At 42.7% G+C, this 21,808-nt stretch overlaps 1 protein-coding gene across 2 annotated transcripts; it reads left to right on the forward strand.

The window, feature by feature from the left end:
* Positions 1-1,537: 1,537 nt before the first annotated feature.
* TIMM44 (translocase of inner mitochondrial membrane 44) lies at positions 1,538-21,412 on the forward strand. 2 transcript variants are annotated; one of them, XM_083811444.1, is made up of 13 exons: positions 1,538-1,691; positions 3,761-3,868; positions 4,358-4,528; positions 5,085-5,165; positions 5,821-5,970; positions 7,033-7,172; positions 7,660-7,745; positions 8,744-8,836; positions 9,171-9,295; positions 10,982-11,032; positions 13,780-13,869; positions 17,791-17,901; positions 20,639-21,412. In XM_083811444.1, exons 1-13 carry the CDS (start codon positions 1,662-1,664, stop codon positions 20,756-20,758), a joined length of 1,356 nt encoding a protein of 451 aa, XP_083667570.1. In that variant the 5' UTR covers positions 1,538-1,661; the 3' UTR covers positions 20,759-21,412. The 2 variants fall into 2 exon arrangements, with proteins under 2 accessions (XP_083667570.1, XP_083667571.1); XM_083811445.1 differs by having other exon boundaries at positions 4,363-4,528.
* The last annotated feature ends 396 nt before the right edge of the window (positions 21,413-21,808 follow it).

Raw genomic sequence — 21,808 nt, forward strand, 5'->3', positions numbered from 1 at the left:
ATCTGTAAGCTGAGTACAGTAAACTAGAATTTTTATTCTCTTGTGAAATGTCAAGAAAGTGTACCTTTGGGTTGTCAGGTCATGACAGTATGAATTAGACTTTAAAACGATGCACTTGAACATTCATGCTAGTACTCGAATGTCTTTAGCCTATCGGTTTCCTGTGTTCAGACCTGGTAGGTAAACTACTCTTATCAGCCCCAGTACTTTTGCTAGCTTGATCTCTCTCCAGTGGCAATGCTGATTCAAAAAATAAAATACCCTGCACCTTCAGTTTTCAGTGCCATTCTGAAGGCCTGAACTAAAGAGGGATTTAAAAACCCCATCCTTTTTTTCTAGCGGGGGCTTCAGTGGGGCCAGGTGTGTCAGTCCCAGTTGGGAGCAAGGACCAGTATGTGAGTGGGAAACATCTGGTGCAGGTAAGAAGGCAGGAGGTGGGATATTTCACCTTTTTATACAACAAGTATAGTTTTAATTAAGCAAATTGAAAGTGATTATTTGGGTCAGAATTCTTGTTGCAGGAGAGATGAAACTTTATGCTAAAGGATTAGAAAAAAAGGAGTAAAAAGCCATTTGAAGTGTAATCATGCAATTAATGTTAAAAGTAAAGCTTATTAGACTTCAGGTAAAAGGTTCCCTCTCTGTTTCATGATATTCCTGAATTGTGCTGCCACAGTCAGAGTAGCCAGAAATCCTAGATGTGGAAAACCAGCTTGAATTAGATACTTCAGAGCTACTGTGTATGGGGAGGGAGGGGGATGGATGCTTCACAACTTCAACACTTTCTCCCCTTCCTCCAGCCCATAATTTTCAAGATACCATACTTTTCAAAAATGTTTTCTGTACGCTTCAAGCTAATGAATTTTAGTTTCTTTCGCTTTTTCAGTCACAAAAAGCTAGCATAAAATAAATGCCCTTTCCAGAAGCTCATTCTCATGCCCATTGTCCTTCAGTTACACTCACAGAAGCACTTACAGGATGTACAGCTCAATTTACGCAAAGTTTTTATATTGCAGTTCAGTAATGGACAGTTCTCTTGCACAGCTCTGCTGTTGGAAGGTAATCTGATGCAGGGAAGCGTAGGAATCTCAAATCAGCTTTGCTATTGCAGAAAATGTAGTGAAAAACCCCTGAGTTGGTATGTTTGCTACGAAACTAGCTAGCTGTTCCCAGAGCTGAAGAAAAACCTGCGGGAATGTCCCCTTCAGGAGATATTTTAGGAGGTACTTCAGGAGATGCTCGACATGCTGCCAAGTCTCAAGAGACAGATGCTGGGAAGAACAGAAGAGCGGATACTGCACTTGATCTTCTGTTTTGGATTAAAAAAAAAAATGCACTTTTCGTAATAAAAAATGTTAGTTACGATGTTGTTTGACTCTCATTTTGGGGGTAGGCAGGGCTGTGCAGCCCGGGCTGTGAATGCTCCCGGGGACATCCAGAGGCGGTTTGTCACAGGCTGGGCTTCAGGAGCTGGCCGTAACTCAACACAACGGCAAACGCTGCCTGAATTTAAAAGTTTATTTAACTGTCTTAAGGGAGCCTTAAGGCAGAGACTCCGCGGGCCCCGTCCCGCCGCCGCCCGTGACGGGGCCGAGCCTCAGCGGCGCGCGGCAGCGGCGTCAGCGCTCGGCGCCGCCCGAAGGTCACACACCGCCCTCAAGATGGCGGCGGCGGCGGCGGGCGGCTGCCGGGTGAGCGTGGGGGGCGGGTGGCGGGCGCTGCCTTCAGCCGGGGCCGGGCCGGGCTCTGTGGGACCCCCACTGCGCCGCGGGACCGCGGTGGGGGTCAGCGGGAGCCCCGGCAGGGCCGCTCCTCTCCTCTCCCGCCGTCCCCTGAGGCGCGGCCCGGCCCGGCGGGGAGCGGGGTTGGGGCGCCGGGGTCGCAGTTACCTCAGCGGCGGGAGCTCCGAGGGCTGTCCGGAGAGGCGGGCAGCCTCCGGCCTCATCCCCCCTTCCTCCTCGTCCCCTGCCTTGCCTGTGCCGCTGAGGGGATTCCCTCCTTCAGGCTCGGGGCCTTCTGCGTTCTCTTTCCCCTTCACCGGCCTCGCCCACGCTACTGATTTACGTTAGCTTCAGCACAGTGACCCACGCTGCAAGTCTGAGCTGCTATAAAGCTAGGGAAAGCAGTAAATTTAGCCTAGGTCTGTCTTGGAGCTTCTAGGGAGTCTTACCAGAGCTGTCTGTAGCCTAGGACTCTTCTGTTGATGGGGTCTTACAAGGCTGAAAATAAACCAGGAGGCTGTTCTCTTTTGTTGAGAGGTGAATGGATGTATTAATTCAGTGCAAACGTTCTGGTTCTCAAAATCTATTTTTGACATCCTTTGAAGCTTTTTGATCTTCTCATGTGCACAAAGCTAAACGTGGCATTAAGCATTTCTTCCAAAGTGGTCAGTAGCCCAGAAGAAATCTGCATTTTGGCTAGGAACTGCAATCTGTTAAAATCCAGCAGGCCTTCTCTCCCAGGTTTTAATGCTCTTTTTTATGGTCAATTATTGTAGATGTTTCAATTATGCATATAGTAATCTCATTTACTCTTGCCTGTTACAAAGCTTGTCCTCAGTGATGGCTTGGGCAGCAAATTTGAAGGCTGTGGAGAGCATTTCCTTCTTTGATTCAAACTCGATACTTTTCAGTTCAGCAGTCCAGCAAGTGGGATGTAGGTAGAGCTACAGAGCTGAACTTAAAAAAAATGGAAAAACTTAAAAACTTTAAAAAAGGGGGAGCTGAACTTAAAAGATGTGACTTATTAGAAACATGGAACCCAGTGAGTTCTCATAATGTGTATCTTTGGGCCATTAGGGTATGGGCAATGATGTCAGATGTAATGTCTGGATGTGGCTTATGGTGTTTGGCAGCATTGTGTTGTTAATGAATCCCAGAATGGCCGAGGTTGGAGGGGACCTCTGAAGATCACCCAGTCCAACCCCCCTGCCCAGCAGGATCACCTGGAGCACGTTGCGCAGGATTATATCCAGGCGGGGTCTGAATATCTCCAGAGAAGGAGACCCCACAACCTCTCTGGGCAGCCTGTCCCAGTGCTCTGGCACACCCCCAGTAAAGAAGTGCCCCCTCATATTCCTCGTATTCCTCCTGTGCTTCAGTTTGCGACCGTCGCCTCTCGTCCTGTCACTGAGCACAACTGAAAAGAGTATGGCTCCATCCTCTTGACCCCCACCCTCCTCTCAGATATTTATACATCAATGAGGTCTCCCCTCAGTCTTCTCTTTTCCAGGCTAAACAGGCCCAGTTCTCTCAGCCTGAAGCCACAGGATAGGGCAGCATGACAGTTTACAAAACTTTTCAACATCTACAAGCCTGATAAAACACGTAGGCACATTGTTAGTTTGGACACAGAATTAAATAGTCTCAGGTTAAAAAGTGTTTTCCTAAATCTTTCAATGGTAAAGCCCATTTGTTCTGACCATGCTTTGTTCTATTTTTTTAATTATTATTTTTTTATTAGTTTTTGGTAGGTTGGTTGCTTGGTTTTTTTTGTGTGTGTGTGTTCGTGCTTGCATTTTTTTTTGGTGGTTTTTTTTTTGTTCTTTAGGGGGAGCAGTTTGAGAGAGACTTGCAAAGAAACCGTTTGGCTTGCGTGATTTGGGTTACACAAGTCCTTAGGTTACTCAGCACTCAGAATCTGTTCCCAGGAGACCAGTAAATATCGTCCATTTGCAGTATTCTTTTCTTTCTTCCTTGGCTCTTTAAGTCTGCTGTCATTTTGTATTGTGTGCTAACTTGATTGTGTGTTTTGATTGCAGAAATGTCTCATCAGTGGCATATGGCTTATATCTAGGAGATACCCAGTTCCTGCAGTCCACAGTGGCAGCACGTATAGAACGAGCACACCTCTTTTAGAGATCAATCAGGTTGGTTAATGGCTGATTTTTTTATTTTAGGATGAATGTGGTTTCTCGTTAGAGTACTGAATCTGCCAGATGTGGATACATTTCTGAGAAGCAGCAGTTCTAGGATGAAAGTTTCAGCTTTTCAAGATATACTTGACAAATTCAAGGATTTTTGTAGTAGCAGAGTCCAAGTGACAGAGTTCAGGACTGGTGCTCTAGTAGCTTCATCTATCAGGTTGTTTCAAACCTGGTTAGTGTCAAACTGCCCCTGGAGAAGTATTTTTTTTTTTTTAATGTCTATATAGATTTCTTTCACGGGGCATCAGAAATAGGTCTGATGCTTGGCTGTTTTAAGGGGAAGGTGCTGCTTTTTCAAGGCAGTGGTACATTTTTCTACAACATTTAATACATTAGAAGTGATCCAGTGCTTGGCTTAAGTAAATCTACCTGCTGCTTTGATACTTGTTTAATTTCTCTTTGGATTCTGCAACATGTAACAATTTTCTTTAGTCTAGATGTTATTCTTCAGGAGGAAGAAAGGGTTTTATATCAGGCTTTGTGGAAAACATCAAACAAGAATTAGCAAAAAACAAAGAGATGAAAGAAAGTATTAAAAAGTTCCGAGATGAAGCTAAAAAGCTAGAAGAATCTGATGCTCTTCGAGAAGCAAGAAGGAAATACGTAAGTCTTCCCCATTAATTCTTTTGATGTTTTCATTGCATAGTCGCTAAGCTATTAGAAAGACTCAAATTTAACATTCAGAAGTGAACTGTTTAGTTATTAGCATGCCTATTTTTATGAGAAGTTCTGCTCGGCTGTAAATACTGACAGGTAAATGGATGTCTTAGTGGAAATCTTTCCAGTAGACCATTTGCTGGAATTTCTCAGATAATGAGCAGATAAAATAAGGGGACATTAAATTAGATGTTGACAGTGTTAGTACTTCTTCTATAATCTTTAAAGAATTATAAACAACAGTAATTAAATGCTGGTGCTGATTACTTCAGTAGTGTGCACCCTAAAATGGATTTTACCCAGCTGAGAATGTGTTACCTTCTGATTTTTTCCAGTAAGAATGTGTTCCTCGTTTGAAAAAAAAAATAATATATATATATATATATAAGGAAGAAAGCTAAATGTATAAATCTTACTGAGGCCTAAGCAGTTGTAGCTCTTTTTTTGCCCTATGTTACAATGTTAATGGGGTGTTCTATGTGCTTTTTTTTTTTTCCCACAGAAAACCATTGAATCTGAAACAGTGAAGACCTCAGAAGTGATTAAAAAGAAACTTGAAGAAATCACTGGTACAGTTAAAGAGGTAAAACACAGCCATGGAGTAACCTTTCCCTATGGCAGTTAGGTTCTAAGGTTCTGTGTTTTGTGTGTATTTGAATTATCACCTTTTTTTTTTTGGTGCAAGTTGTTTGCTATAGCGTAGGTGATCACTGTTGCAGATCTTAAAGGACAGAGTTGTTAACAAAGTTGCAGCATCCTGGCTCTTGTAAACACAGCCTAAGTAATATATATGAACGTGTTGGACTGAGAAATGCATTTGCTAATTCTGCAGGAAGATTTGCATAGCAAAGAGCTGTCTCAACACTACTGTGCCTTCTCTTAAGAAGCAGTACCTAACTGTTTCAAAGAACAGAACTGGGATATTTTTACTCTGGCATCGTTGGTCCTCCTCTTTGAGGTCAAAAAAAAATATTTTCTAAATGTATGGGTAGCAGCCATTACAAATGGGTATGGTCCTGTGAGCAGCCGAATTATTGTTCTGCACAGATGTTGTCTGAGTTTCAGTGGCGAGCCACTATTCCAGTAAGTCTCTCCTGCGACACAGAACTGTGTGTTCACCTTGGGTTTGGTAAGTTTTATTGTGTGTGCATCAGGTCTTTAGCATTCATAAAGAAGGCTTACTCAAAATGTGTTTTCACCTGTGTTTTTGTGAACTTTTCTTCCCTGTTCTGTTCCAGAGTTTGGATGAAGTAAGTAAGAGTGATATTGGCCGGAAGATAAAAGAAGGTGTGGAAGAAGCAGCAAAAACGGCGAAGCAGTCTGCAGAGTCAGTGACAAAAGGAGGGGAGAAATTAGGCAAGACAGCAGCCTTCAAAGCTATTTCTCAGGTACTTCAGCTATTTCTCAGCTATTTCTCTAAGTCCCATGCTTCTCTGGGACCCAGTGCTGCGGACACTGCTTGTTAACATAGAAGCTATGTGCAAGCTTGTGCTGAGTATAAAATTAGATGCAAAATTTTTATTTTAAGACCCTTTTCATTAAGAGGTACTGCTTGTGAGCCATTGTAATAAGCCGATAAATTGAAGAAATGTATTTTATAGGTGTAGCATTCACTCAGTAACCCTAGAAAAGTCTCGAGTAGCTGAGCTTCTATTAAAAAAGTGTAATGGGGAAAGTTGGTATCTTTGTTTGTGGAGTAGAGTAGTAACTGTCCTTTTTCTGTAGACAGGTTCTAGTGGTATTCTTGGGAGCTACTGACTGAAAAACTGGCATGCCTGAAGCTCTCCTTTCCTAGAAAATAAATAACCTAGAAAAGAAATAACCACTCATATGTTTTGACATCACCTAATAAACTGTCAATTAGCTTAAAAATAAATATTCCACTTGACTGGTTACCTATGCCTCCTCAGAAGTATTAGATTTAGCCCTTGTAAGAGGAGATACCAGGCCAGATGGAATGTTAGTCTTAGCAGTCAAGTCAGTTTCTGTTTCTCATAAGATGTCCTCTACTAGCCAATTGGCTAGCTAGACGTCAATTTTAGCCACTCTGCACTGTTTTGTTTTTTTTTTTTCTCTATTGAAACCTGTTATCTTACTGCAGCTGCTTCCTAATCTGAGAACTGTTTGTCCCTTCTTTGAAGCAAGCTGCTAGGCTGTACCTTGTAAGCAGCCATCAGGGTTTGACTGTTGACTGTGTCTGTGGTTTCTACTACACTGTAAGAACTTCAGGTAGATTCAATACAACCACAAGTTTGCAGTCCCAGATGTAACTCCTTAAGCAGAAGGCCTTGGCACTGGTGTGTTTGTCCATAGATAACAGCAAAGAACCATTTGCTGAGTAAGAGAGCCAAGAATAACCTATCTTCTTCCTTCAACAGAAACAATTTTCATTTTGGGGGAAAGGAGGGAAGGAAAAATAAATCAACCTAATAGGGGTATTTTCTTTTCAGGGAGTAGAAACCGTTAAGAAGGAAATAGATGAAAGTGTTTTAGGGCAGACTGGTCCTTACAAGCGTCCAGAGCGGCTACGAAAAAGAACAGAATTCTCAGGCGAGAGGATTAAAGAGGAACGAGTATTTGAAGCTAATGAGTATGTATTGTTTATAATTTAGGGTAAATATTTCTGTGTACAATTTGATAAAAGCTTTAAAATTTAACTGCAGATCAAAAATGGTTAAAGTGCTGAAATGAAGCTGTAGGGAGAGGTGTGACCTAGCAAAGCAGGTAGGTCTGAGAGCAAATTGCCACCACAAATTGATGATACTGTATCTTCTGATAGTGAAGTTGGGCATTTAATAATACAAAGTGGGTACATAATGTTCTATCATGAAACTATGACTTGCAGGTGTTACTTTTTCTCAATTCTAACATCTTGCTATTGAATTACATTTGGCAGGACTAAGTCTGTGCTCTCCTTTCTGTACTGCCTTGCTCCACTAAATCATGTATCTTTTATGCTGTGCATCAGTGTCACTGCTACTGCATGCTGCAGTGATACTCAGTGGGCTGTCGTTCTTTTTGTTTTCACTCTCATGTGAGTTACTTGTTCACAAGTACCCATCTTCTGAACTTTCTAGAGAGGCCATGGGTATGGTGCTGCATAAGGACTCAAAATGGTATCAGCAGTGGAAAGATTTCAAGGACAACAATGTGGTGTTCAATAGTAAGTGTTCCAAAGGCAAAGTAGTAGCACGTTATTTTCTCTGATCTGATTCTTGTCATGTGGGATCTGACGCCATCTATGCAACTAGTCTAAATATAATGCAAATCAGGACATTTTTTTGTTGTTGTAGCTGTTGCTGTGAGGTGGTTTGATTAGGAGATCTGCAATATTGTCAACTATGTGTCTTTTCCAAGCTGCTCCTTTTGTGTGCACATCTCTCCCCCAATCAGGCATTGTCTTTGGTCAGTCCCAGCTCCCTGTAGGTACCTTCACCGTTGCTCAAAGAATTCTAGATAGCTTTTACACTGTTAAGAGGCCAGGGCATACAGAAGTGCATGTCACCGGGGATAGGGCAGGCCTCTTCTTGTCCTTGAGCTTATGGTGAGGAAAAATCTTGTTTTCAGTGAGCTGGTTTCTACTGTCATCCGCTTACAACTCTGGAGTGTGGGGAACTTTGTCATTAGGTTGTTGTCGTCGTTTGTTTTTTGCAAAACGTAAAAGTACTGGATATCTCTACTACAGTGGGCGATAACTTTTGATAGTCATCTAGATGTTTAATATTTCTGAAAAGTGTAAAGAAATGATAGGACGAGGGGCAACGGGTGCAAGCTGGAACATAGGAGGTTCTGCTTAAATATGAGAAGAAACTTTTTCACGATGAGGGTGATGGAGCACTGGAATAGGCTGCCCAGGGGGGTTGTGGAGTCTCCTCTGGAGACATTCAAAACCCACCTGGATGTGTTCCTGGTGACCTGATCTAGGTGTTCCTGCTCCGGCAGGGGGATCAGAACAGATGATATTTCAGGGTCCCTTCCAGTCCCTAAAATCTGTGATTCTGTGAATATGGGGAGAAAACTAGATTTTGAAATGAAACGTTGTTAATCAACAAAGAGATTTGGAAGAGTGCTAGCAGGTTTCATCTACAACCCGTTGCTTGATTTTTCTAGTTCAGGAACTTAGTGGAAGGACGCTGCTGCTCATGTCTCCTTTTCTTTCAGGGTTCTTCGCAATGAAAATGAAGTATGATGAAAGTGATAATGCATTCATTCGAGCTTCCAGAGCTGTCACAGACAAAGTGACCGATTTGATAGGTAATGCTTAATCATTGCTTTGATTAAATGCCATTCTCTGGCCTTCTAGCTGTGTTGCTAGTGACTGTCTGTGATGTTGTACCCCATGTGGTACCAGCTTTTTGGGAAAGATTTGGGAGCTTTTTTGTATTTTGCATGGATCATTATCCAGTGCCATACAGTGTAGCAACCTGCTATTGGAAATATGACGACAAGTGTTTGGGCGGGATAAATCTCAAGCGTAACCTACAGCCTGTAGGTGTTTCAAGATGAGTCTTTCTTCCGTCTGTTAGATAACCCAAGGTCCATCTTTCTCTTGTTTTCTGGCAACGGTCTCTCTGAATTGTTTTATCAGGTGGATTGTTCTCGAAGACAGAAATGTCTGAGGTTTTGACAGAGATACTCAAAGTGGATCCCTCCTTTGACAAAGATCGTTTTTTAAAGCAATGCGAGTGTGATATAATCCCCAATGTCTTGGAGGTAAGGTAGGGACAGAGTGTGATGCATTCGTTTTATTTTCTCCTTTACTGTAATACAGAAGACTTCTCTTTCAGTTTCCTAGTGCTAAAATTAAAAGCAGGGACTGTATTTGCTTCTCACGCACCCAGCTTTGCACGGGATCTTAAGTACAGTAACCTTAGGAATAGGAACTTGCATTTTGCATTATAGTTTAGTTGAAAACCATATTTCATAATTTAATAGCCTTGCCAAATTTCTTTGGGCCTGGAAAAACGACTGGCCATCTTCTCCCATGAGTAACAGTATGAACACGAGAGGGATCAAACTGAACTAGGTGAACGAGCAGTTCTGATCATCAGATGTTGGTGAAGGGAAAGAATTTGGTGCATGTGCACTGCTGCTTTCTAAATGATCTGTAACTGCTTCTGAAGACCAGGTCATAACGAATGGTTCAGTGAAAATATTTCTGGCCCTAGTCCGGAAAGTATATGAAACTTTTCAAAGACTAAGTTGTGAAAACACTCAGAGGATGACAGCAGAGATGAAGGGTGTGCTACAAGGTAAATCCATGAAGGATGCTACTACAGGTGTGTATAGTTCCGCTCACTGTTACAGTATGTCAGGAAAGCCTGTGAAAGGAGGGTATTCAAAGAGGTACAATAGCAATTGTTTTGAGACATTTGTATGAGATTGGAAAGATCAAGGCTTGAAGAGAAGGAAATAAATGCTAATAGAGAGCAAAGTGTCATTTTTGTCATCCTACAGTGTAGTGCAGAAGCGTGTTATGATGTTGGAAGATCTTATCTCAAACTGATACATGCCAATACACACAGAAATATTTGTGATACTCTAGTCGTGAGGTAGCACTGTAGGATGAATAAAAAAAGCAACTTGATGCTTATAGATACAACCATCCAAACTGATGCATAATTCGTTTTTGTCACTTCTATCTTTCTAGTGACTGACCTGTGTGTGTATCAGAGGCATGACTGAAGCTGCAATGTCTGCAGTGAAATAAGACAGTGAATAGTCCAGTCCAGCTTCCTGTCCTGACAGTGCCCTGTCACTAAAGCAAGCTGCAAAAGTGTCGTGCACTTGACTTGGAGCAGTTTTTCATGGGAGAGTTTTTTCAGGCTGTACGTGGCCAGCTTACTGATGCCATCAAGCATAAAGATTTAGAGCCATTACACTGGAAAACACCCTGCTGTGTAGAACTAGCTTTATTTTTGAAATCTGCTAAATTTCTAGCATCTGTCTTGTTATGAATTCCAGGTGTTTATTACACGGTTTTAAAGATAAACCTTTTTATGAGTTGCAGTGTGATTTTTCTGCTCATTGTGTTCCCTGACAATTTTTCAGCCTTAAAAACTATGGACCTTATATCTGTTTTGTACTCCTGCTTCTGTTAGATCCCACCTCCCAGGATTTCTGGGTAGGGTGCATTCTGGTGATGTGCTGGACAGTAGGACTTAAATTTGTGTCTTAATTATCTAAAGATTTATGTACCTCTGACTAGGTCTGTGTTTTTTTGTTTTTATAGAAGTTCTTATTGCTGTTCCTTTTTGATAATTCTTGCTCTTTTCCTACGTCAGGTTTTCATCAGATGCGGGGTTTAAAATAGTTTGCTGCTGAAAGTGCTGTTACTTCAACTCTCAGACAAGGCATGTACTTTAAAATGTTCAAATTTTATTGATTTTTCTATTTTAGGCTATGATGTCTGGAGAGCTTGAGATCCTCAAAGATTGGTGCTACGAAGCAGTAAGTATAGCTACTAAAAATGTCTGAAAAGGTTTAGGATTCTCATTTATAAGCAGGTGTGCCGTGCTTTCTTTGCAAGCCATCTAGCCATTGCATCTGTGATGTTGCTTGCCTGTTCTGCCTGGCTACTCCCCCATCTCAAATGTTCATACTATAAAATGCTAATGCAGTGGATTTCTGGAATGGTACGGATATGAGAGATAGTGAATTGAGAGAGAAGCTCAAACTAGTCCAACTAGCTCCAGTTCTACACAGCCATTCTTGATTTGGATGGGCTTTAGTAGAGCCTTTGAGGATTGGTGCACTGTATATTCTAAATTCCAGGGGCAACTGAAGTAGTTTCTAGTACAGAAGTCTCCAAGAGTCAGTGAGTCTTTCAAGAACTCGTGACGTGAGGTTTCATGGGGCTTCATCAAATTAGTGCGCAGCTTCAATCAACTTAGTGCCTATGCAGCCCCAATTCACACATTTCCATTATGTTTAACGTAATCCCAGCATTGCTCTGGCTGCCTGATTTTCCTGGAACTATTTGAGCGTCTTGACACTGGACTGGTTTGTAGGAGGCTTTATTAAGAGAGATGCAAAACGAAGTGAACACACAGATCCCTCTTAACTTGAGACTTACTTCAGCTTTAATGAGCCAACGGAGCCTGAAGCTATGGGGAACGAGTGGAAAGACAGTGTATGGTCAGCTGTGTTCGAGCACAGCTGTGCACAGTATGAAGAAACTGTGCTGGGGTGGCTGGGTTTGTTGGCTCTGTCTGCCCTGCATCCCCCGGTATCTCGATCACAGAATGGTTTGGGTTGGGAGTCACCTCTGGAGCTCCTGTGGTCAAATCTGCTGCTCAAGCAGGGCCATCTGGAGCAAGCTGCCCAGGACCACGTCCAGACATCTTTTGGAGATCTGTGTGGGTGGAGACTTCACAGCCTCTTTGGAAAACCCATTCCAGTGCTCTGTAACCTGCACAGAAAAGAAACGCCCCTGATGTTTAGCCAAAACCTCTTGGATTCCAGTTTGTGCTCATTGCCTCTTGTCATGGCACTGGGCAGAATCCCTGATACGGTGTGGAAAGGTGCAGAGATGTTTGAGCTGACCCAGAAAGGTGATGATTTCCTGCTTGCAGGGGCAAGTTGTCCCTGGAACTGTAACGCAAACGCAGCTCCACTGCAGTATCCCAGCAATCTTGGCAGGCTCAAGTTTTTCTGAAATTGCAGCATAGAAAATCAGCAGCCTGGATAATCTGGCTGCAGAAAACTGAATTTATTGCCTAGATGGTGATTTTATTTTGTACTGGTATAATTTTTCAGTATTGGATAAACTTCTTGAAGGATTGAATATGAATTTGTTGTGATTCAGTGATTGTACTGTTCATTTAACTTCATGGAAGCAGATCTTTACCTGACAATATCATTTAAACATGACAAGACACTTGTTCTCCTCTTCACTCTGCTCCAAAATAATTCTGTTGTCAGCTGTGCAGGCCTATACTTGATTTGTTTCTAAATAATTTAACTGCTTAAAATGAATGTTCTCCTTACTAATGACCACCACCAGAGGGCTGGAAATTCACACGCTGGAAGAGACAGTCTTTAGCATTTACAGTTTTTGAGGTTAGCCGTTGTTATGTCTTTGTAACAATACTGCGTGATGTAAAAGTACGATATTTAAAGCAGTCTGAAAGTGAAGACAGGTCTTTAGTGTTTCAAGCCACCTTTGAAATCGTACCATAGAATTCCTTTCAAATCTCCAGAGGGAAGTAGCAGATTGCTTTGGTTTATAAAACACAGAGCAAGCCCTTCTAAGCTGGTTGTAGTTACAAATTAAGCTCATAAGTCAAGAATCATCCATAAAATAAGGCAAGGTAGGAAAGGAGTCCTATTAATGAGAATCCAGAAGATGAAGGTTCTTGAGCAGAATCATACTGAAAGCATTAAGTTTGTGCTACTGGTTGCTAAAATGTTGGAATACAAACCAGTAAGGCAAGTATACAGAGTTATAGTTTACCTAAAACAGTGGCCTGACAGTATAGTTTAGACCAGGTGACATCCAGGTGTCCCTTCCAACCTAAACCATTCTGCAACTCTGTGTTTCATAGAGCTGTCTCTGCCTGCTGTCCCTAGAATCCCTGTTTTGTAACTCCAGCTTTGCTCTAGTCTATCAGTATACTTCTGTAGGATTTTTGCCTTTAAATGCTTGTGACAAAGGTTAGAGGATTAGTGGTGGGGAGGCATGGTAGGGGCTGCCTCCTGTTTGTTTGATAGCAGCCAAAAATACTGTGATACTTGCTGGAAGCAAGTAGAAATTTGAATCCCCAACAGCAGTTCTCGATGCATAAATAATGAAGCATATGTGCCTAAAAGGTGGCAGGAGGTGCTGGTTTGCCTCCAGGTTCTGGCTGAGCGTTAGGAAACCAGCTTCATTTCCAAATTGTTTCTCCCTTTCTGCTCTCAGATCAGAACTTGCAAGTTCCTTGGCTGCCAGTTTGACTCAGTGTGCATATTCTGCTGTGAATGATGGGTCTCCTGTTCTGTCCAGGGGAGATGGGATTCTTAGGGAGAACTTGGTTATGTGAAGCCCAGAACATTTGATGTAGCTGTTTGACATCTTGCAAGACACTTGCATTCAGCATATTTGCAGAAAAAAACTGACTTTTACTCTTTTCTGATGGTTCTCGCTAAGCAGAAAATCTCTTTTTCTTTGACAGAACAAATTTAAACATGTAACACAAGTTTGTTCCTTCATTTAGACTTACAGTCAGCTTGCTCATCCAATCCAGCAAGCCAAAGCCATGGGTCTCCAGTTCCACTCCAGGATTCTGGACATTGACAACATTGATGTGAGTATCCTTTTTTGTATTTCACCTTGGGGAATGAATTAGAAACTCACGACTTCATGTTTTTTCTTCTTCTTTGCTCTGGCTGTTTTTTGCCTCATGCTACTCTGGTATTTACCATTTCTGCTAACAGAGATCATTGTTACTGGAAGGGAGACATGGGATAGATAAGAAGGAGTGATTTGCTGCTGTGTGATCACGCCTAAGTTACAGCATTGTGGTTTGTCTCCTCTATGCCAGGGCCCCTTGGTCTTAATCACCATGGATTGAGAGAGGCTAATAATAAAGGCAAGTAGCACTAACCCAGTGCTTTCTGTGAAGGGCTTTGTTGATGCTTACGCTGGATGGTAACGTGCAATGCCTTTGTGACCCTAGGTTGTGCAGGAACAGTTATCAGAGAGAGTTAACAGCTGTTCTGTATGGCTCTTGATGACTAGCGAGGTAAAGATACCTAATTTAAATCATCCTCTTTTAGTTTAAAGCCATTACTCCTTGTCCTACACTCCCTGAGAAAGAGTCCTTCTGGAGAGGGCCCCCAGTTTCCCCAGTCTTCCTTCTATCACCGATGTACCTATAGAAACCTTTCTTGTTGCCCGTGATGTCCCTAGGGAAATTTAATTCCAAAAGGGCTTTGGCTTTCCTAACGTGCTCCCTGGCTGCTCAGACAGTGTCACTGTATCCACCCCAGGCTCTCTGTCCCTGCTTCCACTTCCATTTCTGTTTGAGTTTGGCCAGGAGCTCCTTGTTCATCCATGCAGGCCTCCTGGTGTTTTTGCCCAGCTTCCTCATTGATGAGTTATTAAGTGTCTCTGTAGCGACTGATGTCAGGTCAGACAGTATTCAGGGTTTTCATCAGTAATCTAGAAAGAAATACGAAATTGTTGCTGATCTGTTCAGACAGTTACCATAAAGCTAGGGGCAGGGCCATTCCTGGAGGAACAGAGAATGCAGTTACATCTACAGAATAAGGACCTAAACCCACAGGTGATCTGGTCCAAGGGAAGGACGTGGAGAATGGCGAGCTTTCAGGCAGAGGTTAAAATGGAACATGGTGATAATAAATACTGTTCATAAAGTGGGAGCTGTTCCTGATGTTGTTTGGGTACATCGGCTTGCTAGATGGTGCTTCCTTATAGTCATATCCACTTGCAAAACCAGAAGTTAGGAAGAATTCAGCAGCCATGATGGAAAACCAAGAGAACAGAATTTGGTGCTGTTGGTGGTTTGCTCAAAGGAGTTCTACTGATGCAGATTTTTCTGTCTGCAGCCCTGTGCATGAGTCTTTCTTTTTGTGCTCAAATCATTAAAAAAAAATGGAGTGGGTGCAGGAGAGCTTCAGAAACATCTGAGGAGATGCCCTACAGCAAAAGATTTAAAGAGTTTGTCATGTGTAGCCCTACAAAAGAGCAGTGGGAGCTGACCTGATTAATGGCTGAGTATCTTCACAGGGAACAAGAAAATCATCTACCTGTTAATAGACAAGGCGTCTCCTAACACAGAAAGTTAATGCTTGGTCCTGTTCCTCAGACCATTTTGCATTGGTGCCTGATAGGCTTCTAATTTTCTCATCCATCTAGGGGCAGAGGAAGTCGTTCCTACCAGTTTGATAAGTTAGGTATTAACTGCAAGCACGTGCCAGATGAGCAGGAAGATTTCGGTAGCATCTGCAATTTGCCTGAATATCTTGAGCAATAAATAGCATGTTTGAACAAAATTAAAGCTGTGGAAGTAATAAACATGACTGCTTTTTTTGTAAGCCTCTTATTTAAATCAAATATTTTTCTGTATTGTTAGTGTCTGGGAAACCCGATTTCATTTTATGCTGAATAACTTTTTTTCTTCTGTAGGTGCTAATTAGTATAGAGCTGTGCACTGATTCTGAGTAGTGCATGCAAAGACATTTTGTTGTTAGCTTGTTTTAGAAGTCTGTTTTCACATAAGGTTTCTCAAGAAAATTACATCATCTGAGTTGAAATATGATCGATGTGGAAAATAATGAGTACAGTTCTTATTACACTGTCTGTGTTGCAAGAAAGGAGCATAAAAGGATGCTGTATGTTTAAATTTTTAAATGCATTTCCCTAGAAAGGATTTATAGGAGTATGTTGAGTGATATCATCCACAAAACCTGTTCACTGAATTTGAGAAAGAATGTTGAGAAGATTTTAAGGGAGTTCACATGCCACAAAGTTTGCAGCATTAAAATTAAAATTGAGTCTTTAAAACATCAGCATAAGAACTCACGTTCCAGGTACCTGCTTAAGCACTCTAATTTCCTACTTCATTAGATAGCTGCTGCCGTTAAGTTTAATGAAATTTTGGGTCTTTGATATTTGTTAGGACTATTCATTTAGCTGCCTAAATGTAGTTTTACGTATATGACTTGTGAAACAGGATTTCTGAACTTGATGTGGGGGGAGTGATATGTATTCTGTCTTGAATATAGTGTTTTTTTCAGCTGGTAGTAATACCAGCATGGAAGTCTTGGTACCTGTAAAGGATACACCCTAATCAGTGATGTGGTCCCCCTCCTCCTTGAAACACGCACGGAAATGTGTGTTGTCAGAAATTGTCAGTACCAGATGGTGTCATATAAAACGATTGTCCCAGAAATGGGTCCGATAAAGAGCTGTGAGATCTGGTTTTAGATACTTGACTACAGGGCGTTATGCATTGCTGGATGAGCAGGCACATTCCAAAAATGCAGCCTTGCCTGGAATGGCGTGAGTTACTGCAGTGCTAGAGAACTGATTCCCTCTGGATAAGCAAAGGAGCGTTGCAGAATTGCCGAGTTTTCCTCAGGGGAGAATAAAATGCATATACATTCCATTCCTGGTTCTCATGCTCTGTTGAAAATAGCAGGGGGGCGGAGGTCTTGTCCTCTTGCAGGAATAATGCAGTCGATGTTTTGAGTAGGATATGGGACTACAATGAATAGCTTACCCCGTCTTAGCTGGAGAAGCAGGTATTGATGTCCAAGTTTGTGATTTAAAGCAGCGATGTGCACGTATAAAATGCAGTGCACGTCTTTGTAAATTGTAGCATGTTCTTGTATCTGTCTCTTGTGATGCATTCTTTGCTATGTGATAAAATGCAATGTGTTTTTTTTTTTTTGGAAGCATATACAGAAGAATATAATCCTACTACCTAAAGTTTGCTAATTAAATTTTAAAATCTAGTTCAATACTACTTCATGTTAAAGATCTGTTTATAAGCATTTTCTTTGGAAAATGTAGCTTTTTGCTTTTGTTTTTTTAAGAGCAGGGTTTCTTTTATTATTACTTTCTAATTTGGAAAAGATGAAACAGAGCCTGCTTATCTTTTCCAGGTTTTTAGATTTGGAAATCCTGTGAAAACTTTCAGAACAATTTTGGGAAATCTTTTAAGTATAGAATAGAATAATTCAGTTCGAAGAGACCTTCAGAGAACATCATGTCCAACTGCCTGACTACTCAAAAAACAAAAACAAAACAAACAAACAAAAAACCCTAACTCATATTATTGAGAGCATTATCCAAATGCCTTTTCAACACTGACAGGCATGGGGCATGAACTGCCGCTCTGGGAAGTCTGCCCCATTGCTTGACCACCCTTATGGTGAAGAAATTTTTCCTAATGCCTAGTCTGAACTTCCCCTGACACAGCTTTGTGCTGTTCTCTTGCATTCTGTCATCGGTCACCAGAGAGAAGCGACTGGTGCCTCCCCGAAGAAGGAAAGGTTTTGGGAAAAAGTTTTGTGATAAGGCATGTAGCACTTGTGTGAACAGAGCAGGTATAACTGGGTGAAAATAACTAAATTCAGTGCTTGGAGGAGGTGGGATTGTTAGCTGTGTCAAGTCACAATAGTTGTGTTAAACACTTGTTGCTTTTACATTAATCTGCAGAAATGTCTGTTTTCTGATAGATTTTTTTTTTTAATTGCAGCTGGCTATGGGGAAAATGATGGAGCAGGGACCAGTATTAATCATCACTTTTCAAGCTCAGATTGTGATGGTAATAAAGAATCAGAAAGGGGAAGTGGTAGAAGGCGATCCGGTAAGTGATGTTCACCAGCTGCACATGGTTTCCCTAGGCCCCCTGCTAGCCGTGTCAGTTATATGCTCTCTGTAGCAGTTCCCTGTAGCGGTGTGTGGTGTATTTGCATTTCACCTATCCACACACTTTATAACTCACACACAAATGCATGCTGTCTTGCTCTAATGGCGTTGCTGAGAGTATCGGGGAATATCCCCCTTCGAGGGGAAGACGTGTGAGGGGCTGTAGCACCTCTCCTGTGAGGATAGGCTGAGGGAGTTGGGGTTGTTCAGCCTGCAGCGTCCTGCAGTGTTTCTAAATCCAGTTGCATGCTTCCAAAACAGTAATAGAGTGAATTACTCACCCTACTCCCTGGCTAGGGTTTGTGGGTGAGCTTGTTCCTTGAAGGGTGAGCCCTGAGATCCCCTCAGGGGTACCCTGAGAGGCGTCTGAGCTCAGTGGGAGGTTGAGGGTGCAGACTGCTGCAGTCCTTGGAGCTCTCCAGGAATTCTTGTTTGGGATCGCTACTTATAGGATCGCAGGGCCATTGTCTTTCGGTCATTAACTTTCCAGAAATCAGGTCTTTGCCAGTTTGTTTAGGAGTCACGTTGCACAGTAACCCCTCCCCTTAGCACTTAATTACGTCCTTGTCAATCAGTCACACCACAGGGCCCAATATGATTAGAGGGGAGGCCTGATCATCTGAGGCCTGTGTCATTGCAGAGTGGTTGACCCTTTTGTCACTATAGCTAACTTTGTGGCTCGATTCTGGCTGCCCATAGATAGGAACCTGGGCTCTCTCTGATTAGGAGGGTGGTGAGATCCTTTCTGTTCCTTTCAGTCATTTCACAAATGTAGCGATTTATTTCTGGAGTCATAGAGTTTCCCATTTCCGTCAGTTTTATTTTCACGTATTTTCTTTGTTGTGGTTATTTTGGGACTTGTATAGAACAGTATTAGAGGTTTCTTCACAGCAATTGAAGTTGTAATGGTGTGTTGGGGAACATTCTGTGGCTTATAGGAGCTGGTTTTGGCCCTTATAAAGGAGATGTCTCCTGGTCAGATACTCAGGGCTTCTGGCAACAGGCTGAGCTTCAGTGCTGCCTTCCAGCCCTGGCAGTTTCTCTTGGTATCGTGGCCTCTTTATCTAATTTTCTTCCAGTTGAGATTTTAAGTGCATTTGTGAATTTTTATCTGGTGCTGCCTCTAAAACAGCTGCCTTTTGTTTGGAAATCTGTCTGTGAGGGAGGAGGAACCTGCTGTGCCCTGTGTGTTACAGAATCACAAAATGGTTGAGGTTGGAAGGAGCCTCTGGAGCTCGTTTGATCTGACCCCCTGCTCAAGCAGGGTTGCTCAGGACCATGTCCAGACATCTTTTGAATATTTCCAAGGTTGGAGACTCCACAACCTTTGTGGGCAACCTGATCCAGGGCTCAGTCACATTACATGACTGTACTAATAGTCATCACATACTTTTTTCTGATGGCTGTGTGTTAGTAGCAGTGATGAATTTAGACAGAAAGCTTGAGTAAAGTTTCAGTTCCCTTCTGGGCAGCTTTGGCAACTCAGAAATGGTAAAATCAAAATAAACTTTGATTTGTGAAAGGAACAGTCATGGAAGAAGGAGAGCAGTTAAACTGATCGTAGCACCTGTGATGCTGTGTCAGATTTGGGTTCCTAGGAGCACATTGTCTGTCTGATAGGCAGTGTCACCTCTCTCCTGAGAGATGCAGAGACTTTGTCATGTGTCGCTGGAGTGACTAGTCAGGGAGTTATTTTCGTAAGACCATGTGCCATGGTTTTACCCAGCTGGGCAGCTGAGCTCCGCTCTCTCATTTCCCCTCCTCAAAGGGAAAGGTGGAGAAAATCCGATGGAAAGGGCTTGATGAAAGGGTTGAGATAAGGATGGGGAGATCACTTAACGATTTCTGTCCTGGGCAAAACAGACTCAGCACCAGGGAGATTAATGTAATTTATTACCTATTACTAACAAGCTAGAGCAGAGAGAAACAAAACAAGACAAAAAACCTAAGAACACTTTTAGGGGTGCGTCCCTTTGGAGCCTGCTGAAACTGGCCCTTGTCTAACATGGGGCAGCTGCTGGATTCTTCTCGCAGAGGCCACCCCTGCAGCCCACTGCTACCAAAACCTTGCCACATAAACCCAATACACCATAAACAATGGATTCAATTCATGGTATGATCTAACCTACGTAGCTAAGTTATTATTTTTACCTTCTGTCCCTCCTCAGATCTAGTGGTGATAATTTCCAGTTAATTTGGGCTGCTCGAATGGAAGTGTGAGTGTTAGTGATGTAGCTGTGGGGAGAGGATGCAGCTGTCAGGCTGGTTTGGGAGTGGCAAAGCTGGAGGGAAGAGCCTTAAACTTGATTGAAGGCTACAGACAGCAGTACAGCCTGACAGTCAAACCAGTTTGAAACCAGAAATGTAATAACAGTTGATGTATTGTTAATAGAAAGTTGGCTGTGGTGTCAGTTAATGTTTGTCAGCCAGAGATATTTGGGAATTCTAATTCTGTTTTCAGATATCGAAAGTTTATCTGTTCCTGATCGCGATAAAATTTCTAACCACAATTTAGTAAACGTTGCTGGAGCTAACCTTGTTTGGGACCTTCGGGCTTAGAACCTACAGAGAAAAATGACAAGCCTCTGGAGGAAACATTAAGCATCTCTGCAGTCAGTACTGAGCTGGGAGGTCTGTGACCGTAATGCGAGCTCTAACAAGGATTTTCCTTCCAGGACAAGGTTCTGCGGATGCTGTACGTATGGGCACTGTGCAGAGACCAGGATGAGCTCAACCCCTACGCTGCCTGGAGGTTATTGGACATTTCCTCATCAAGCACTGAGCAAGTTCTCTGAGAAGAATTACGTCTGAGAGCTTCCTGTCCCTCTCTTCAAGCAATGCCGGTTCTGAATTTGCACCAGTCTACTGCATGATGATCTGCGGGGGAAAGAGGCTAGATTGGTTCCTTTTCAGAAGAACAGGCTGTGAGGTGTGCCATCGTTATGCCAATTCCCATCATGAACTGGACGAGTCTGACACGTCTGCCTTACACTTTGCTGTGTAGCTGTTGCACTGTAAGGGTGTACGGTAGATTGTAATGTGAGTGCTCTAAGACACTAGCAGCTGCTGTTGGCTCCTGTTTTAATCGTGGCTGAAGGAGGCTGGTTTGGGTTCTGTGTATTTCCCAGTGCTTCCAGTGATACCCACAGAGGTGGGTACTGAAGAGCAGCACAGTGAGATGTGGCGGGTCTAGTTGCGATCTGCTGTCATCCTCTGATGGCCTTACATCAGCCCTGAAAAGAACTTAGAGGTGCTTTTAAGGCACCGTTGGTCTCAGCTAATCCACATCTCGTACAAAGTTGCACCAATAAGCCTTCTGTTGCTGTAGTGTCTTGTACCTCACCAAACCAAATGCAGTCAGGTATTTGCACATGACTTGGAGTAGAACAGAGTCAGGATGGAGGTGTTTGCATCATCATACATAAACGCCCACAGTTCTGCAGGGGGAACGTTCTTGTTTGTGGTGTTTCTGTTCATCGTGTCAGCTGGTACCACTGAGCACACACCTGCATTTCTCTGCCAGGCGAAGCTGATGGTGCGGAGGACGCAGGCTCTAACTGGCTGCAGGGAAGCAGGCAGAGTGCTAGAACAGGGATCAGGAGTAAGGATGGACAGAGGAACAGCAAATGAGTAAATAAAATGCAATAACAAGTAGAACGCCACCTCTTGTAGCTCAGACAGTGATTAAGTGAGATGAGAAAAGAGGGTGCGGTTCCCTTACTGCGTGAAGTTCTTCCCAAGCATGGCTTTCTTCACCGGATGGATTTCTGCTTTGGGGGGTCGCACACCTGTCCTGGACCGGGTAGCAACTGGAAGGCATCAGAGGGCAAGCTGCAGACACGTTT

Source organism: Anser anser (assembly GCF_964211835.1).
Source record: "Anser anser genome assembly, chromosome: 25".
NCBI lineage: Eukaryota > Metazoa > Chordata > Aves > Anseriformes > Anatidae > Anser > Anser anser.

What these genes read in the sequence shown, in the direction of transcription:
- TIMM44 (XM_083811444.1), top strand. Translation starts at nt 1,662, where the DNA reads ATGGCGGCGGCGGCGGCGGGCGGCTGCCGG. An exon ending in AAGATTGGTGCTACGAAGCA is followed by an intron (nt 11,033 to 13,779) that starts GTAAGTATAGCT and finishes TCCTTCATTTAG; the next exon opens with ACTTACAGTCAGCTTGCTCA. An exon ending in TGGACATTGACAACATTGAT is followed by an intron (nt 13,870 to 17,790) that starts GTGAGTATCCTT and finishes TTTTAATTGCAG; the next exon opens with CTGGCTATGGGGAAAATGAT.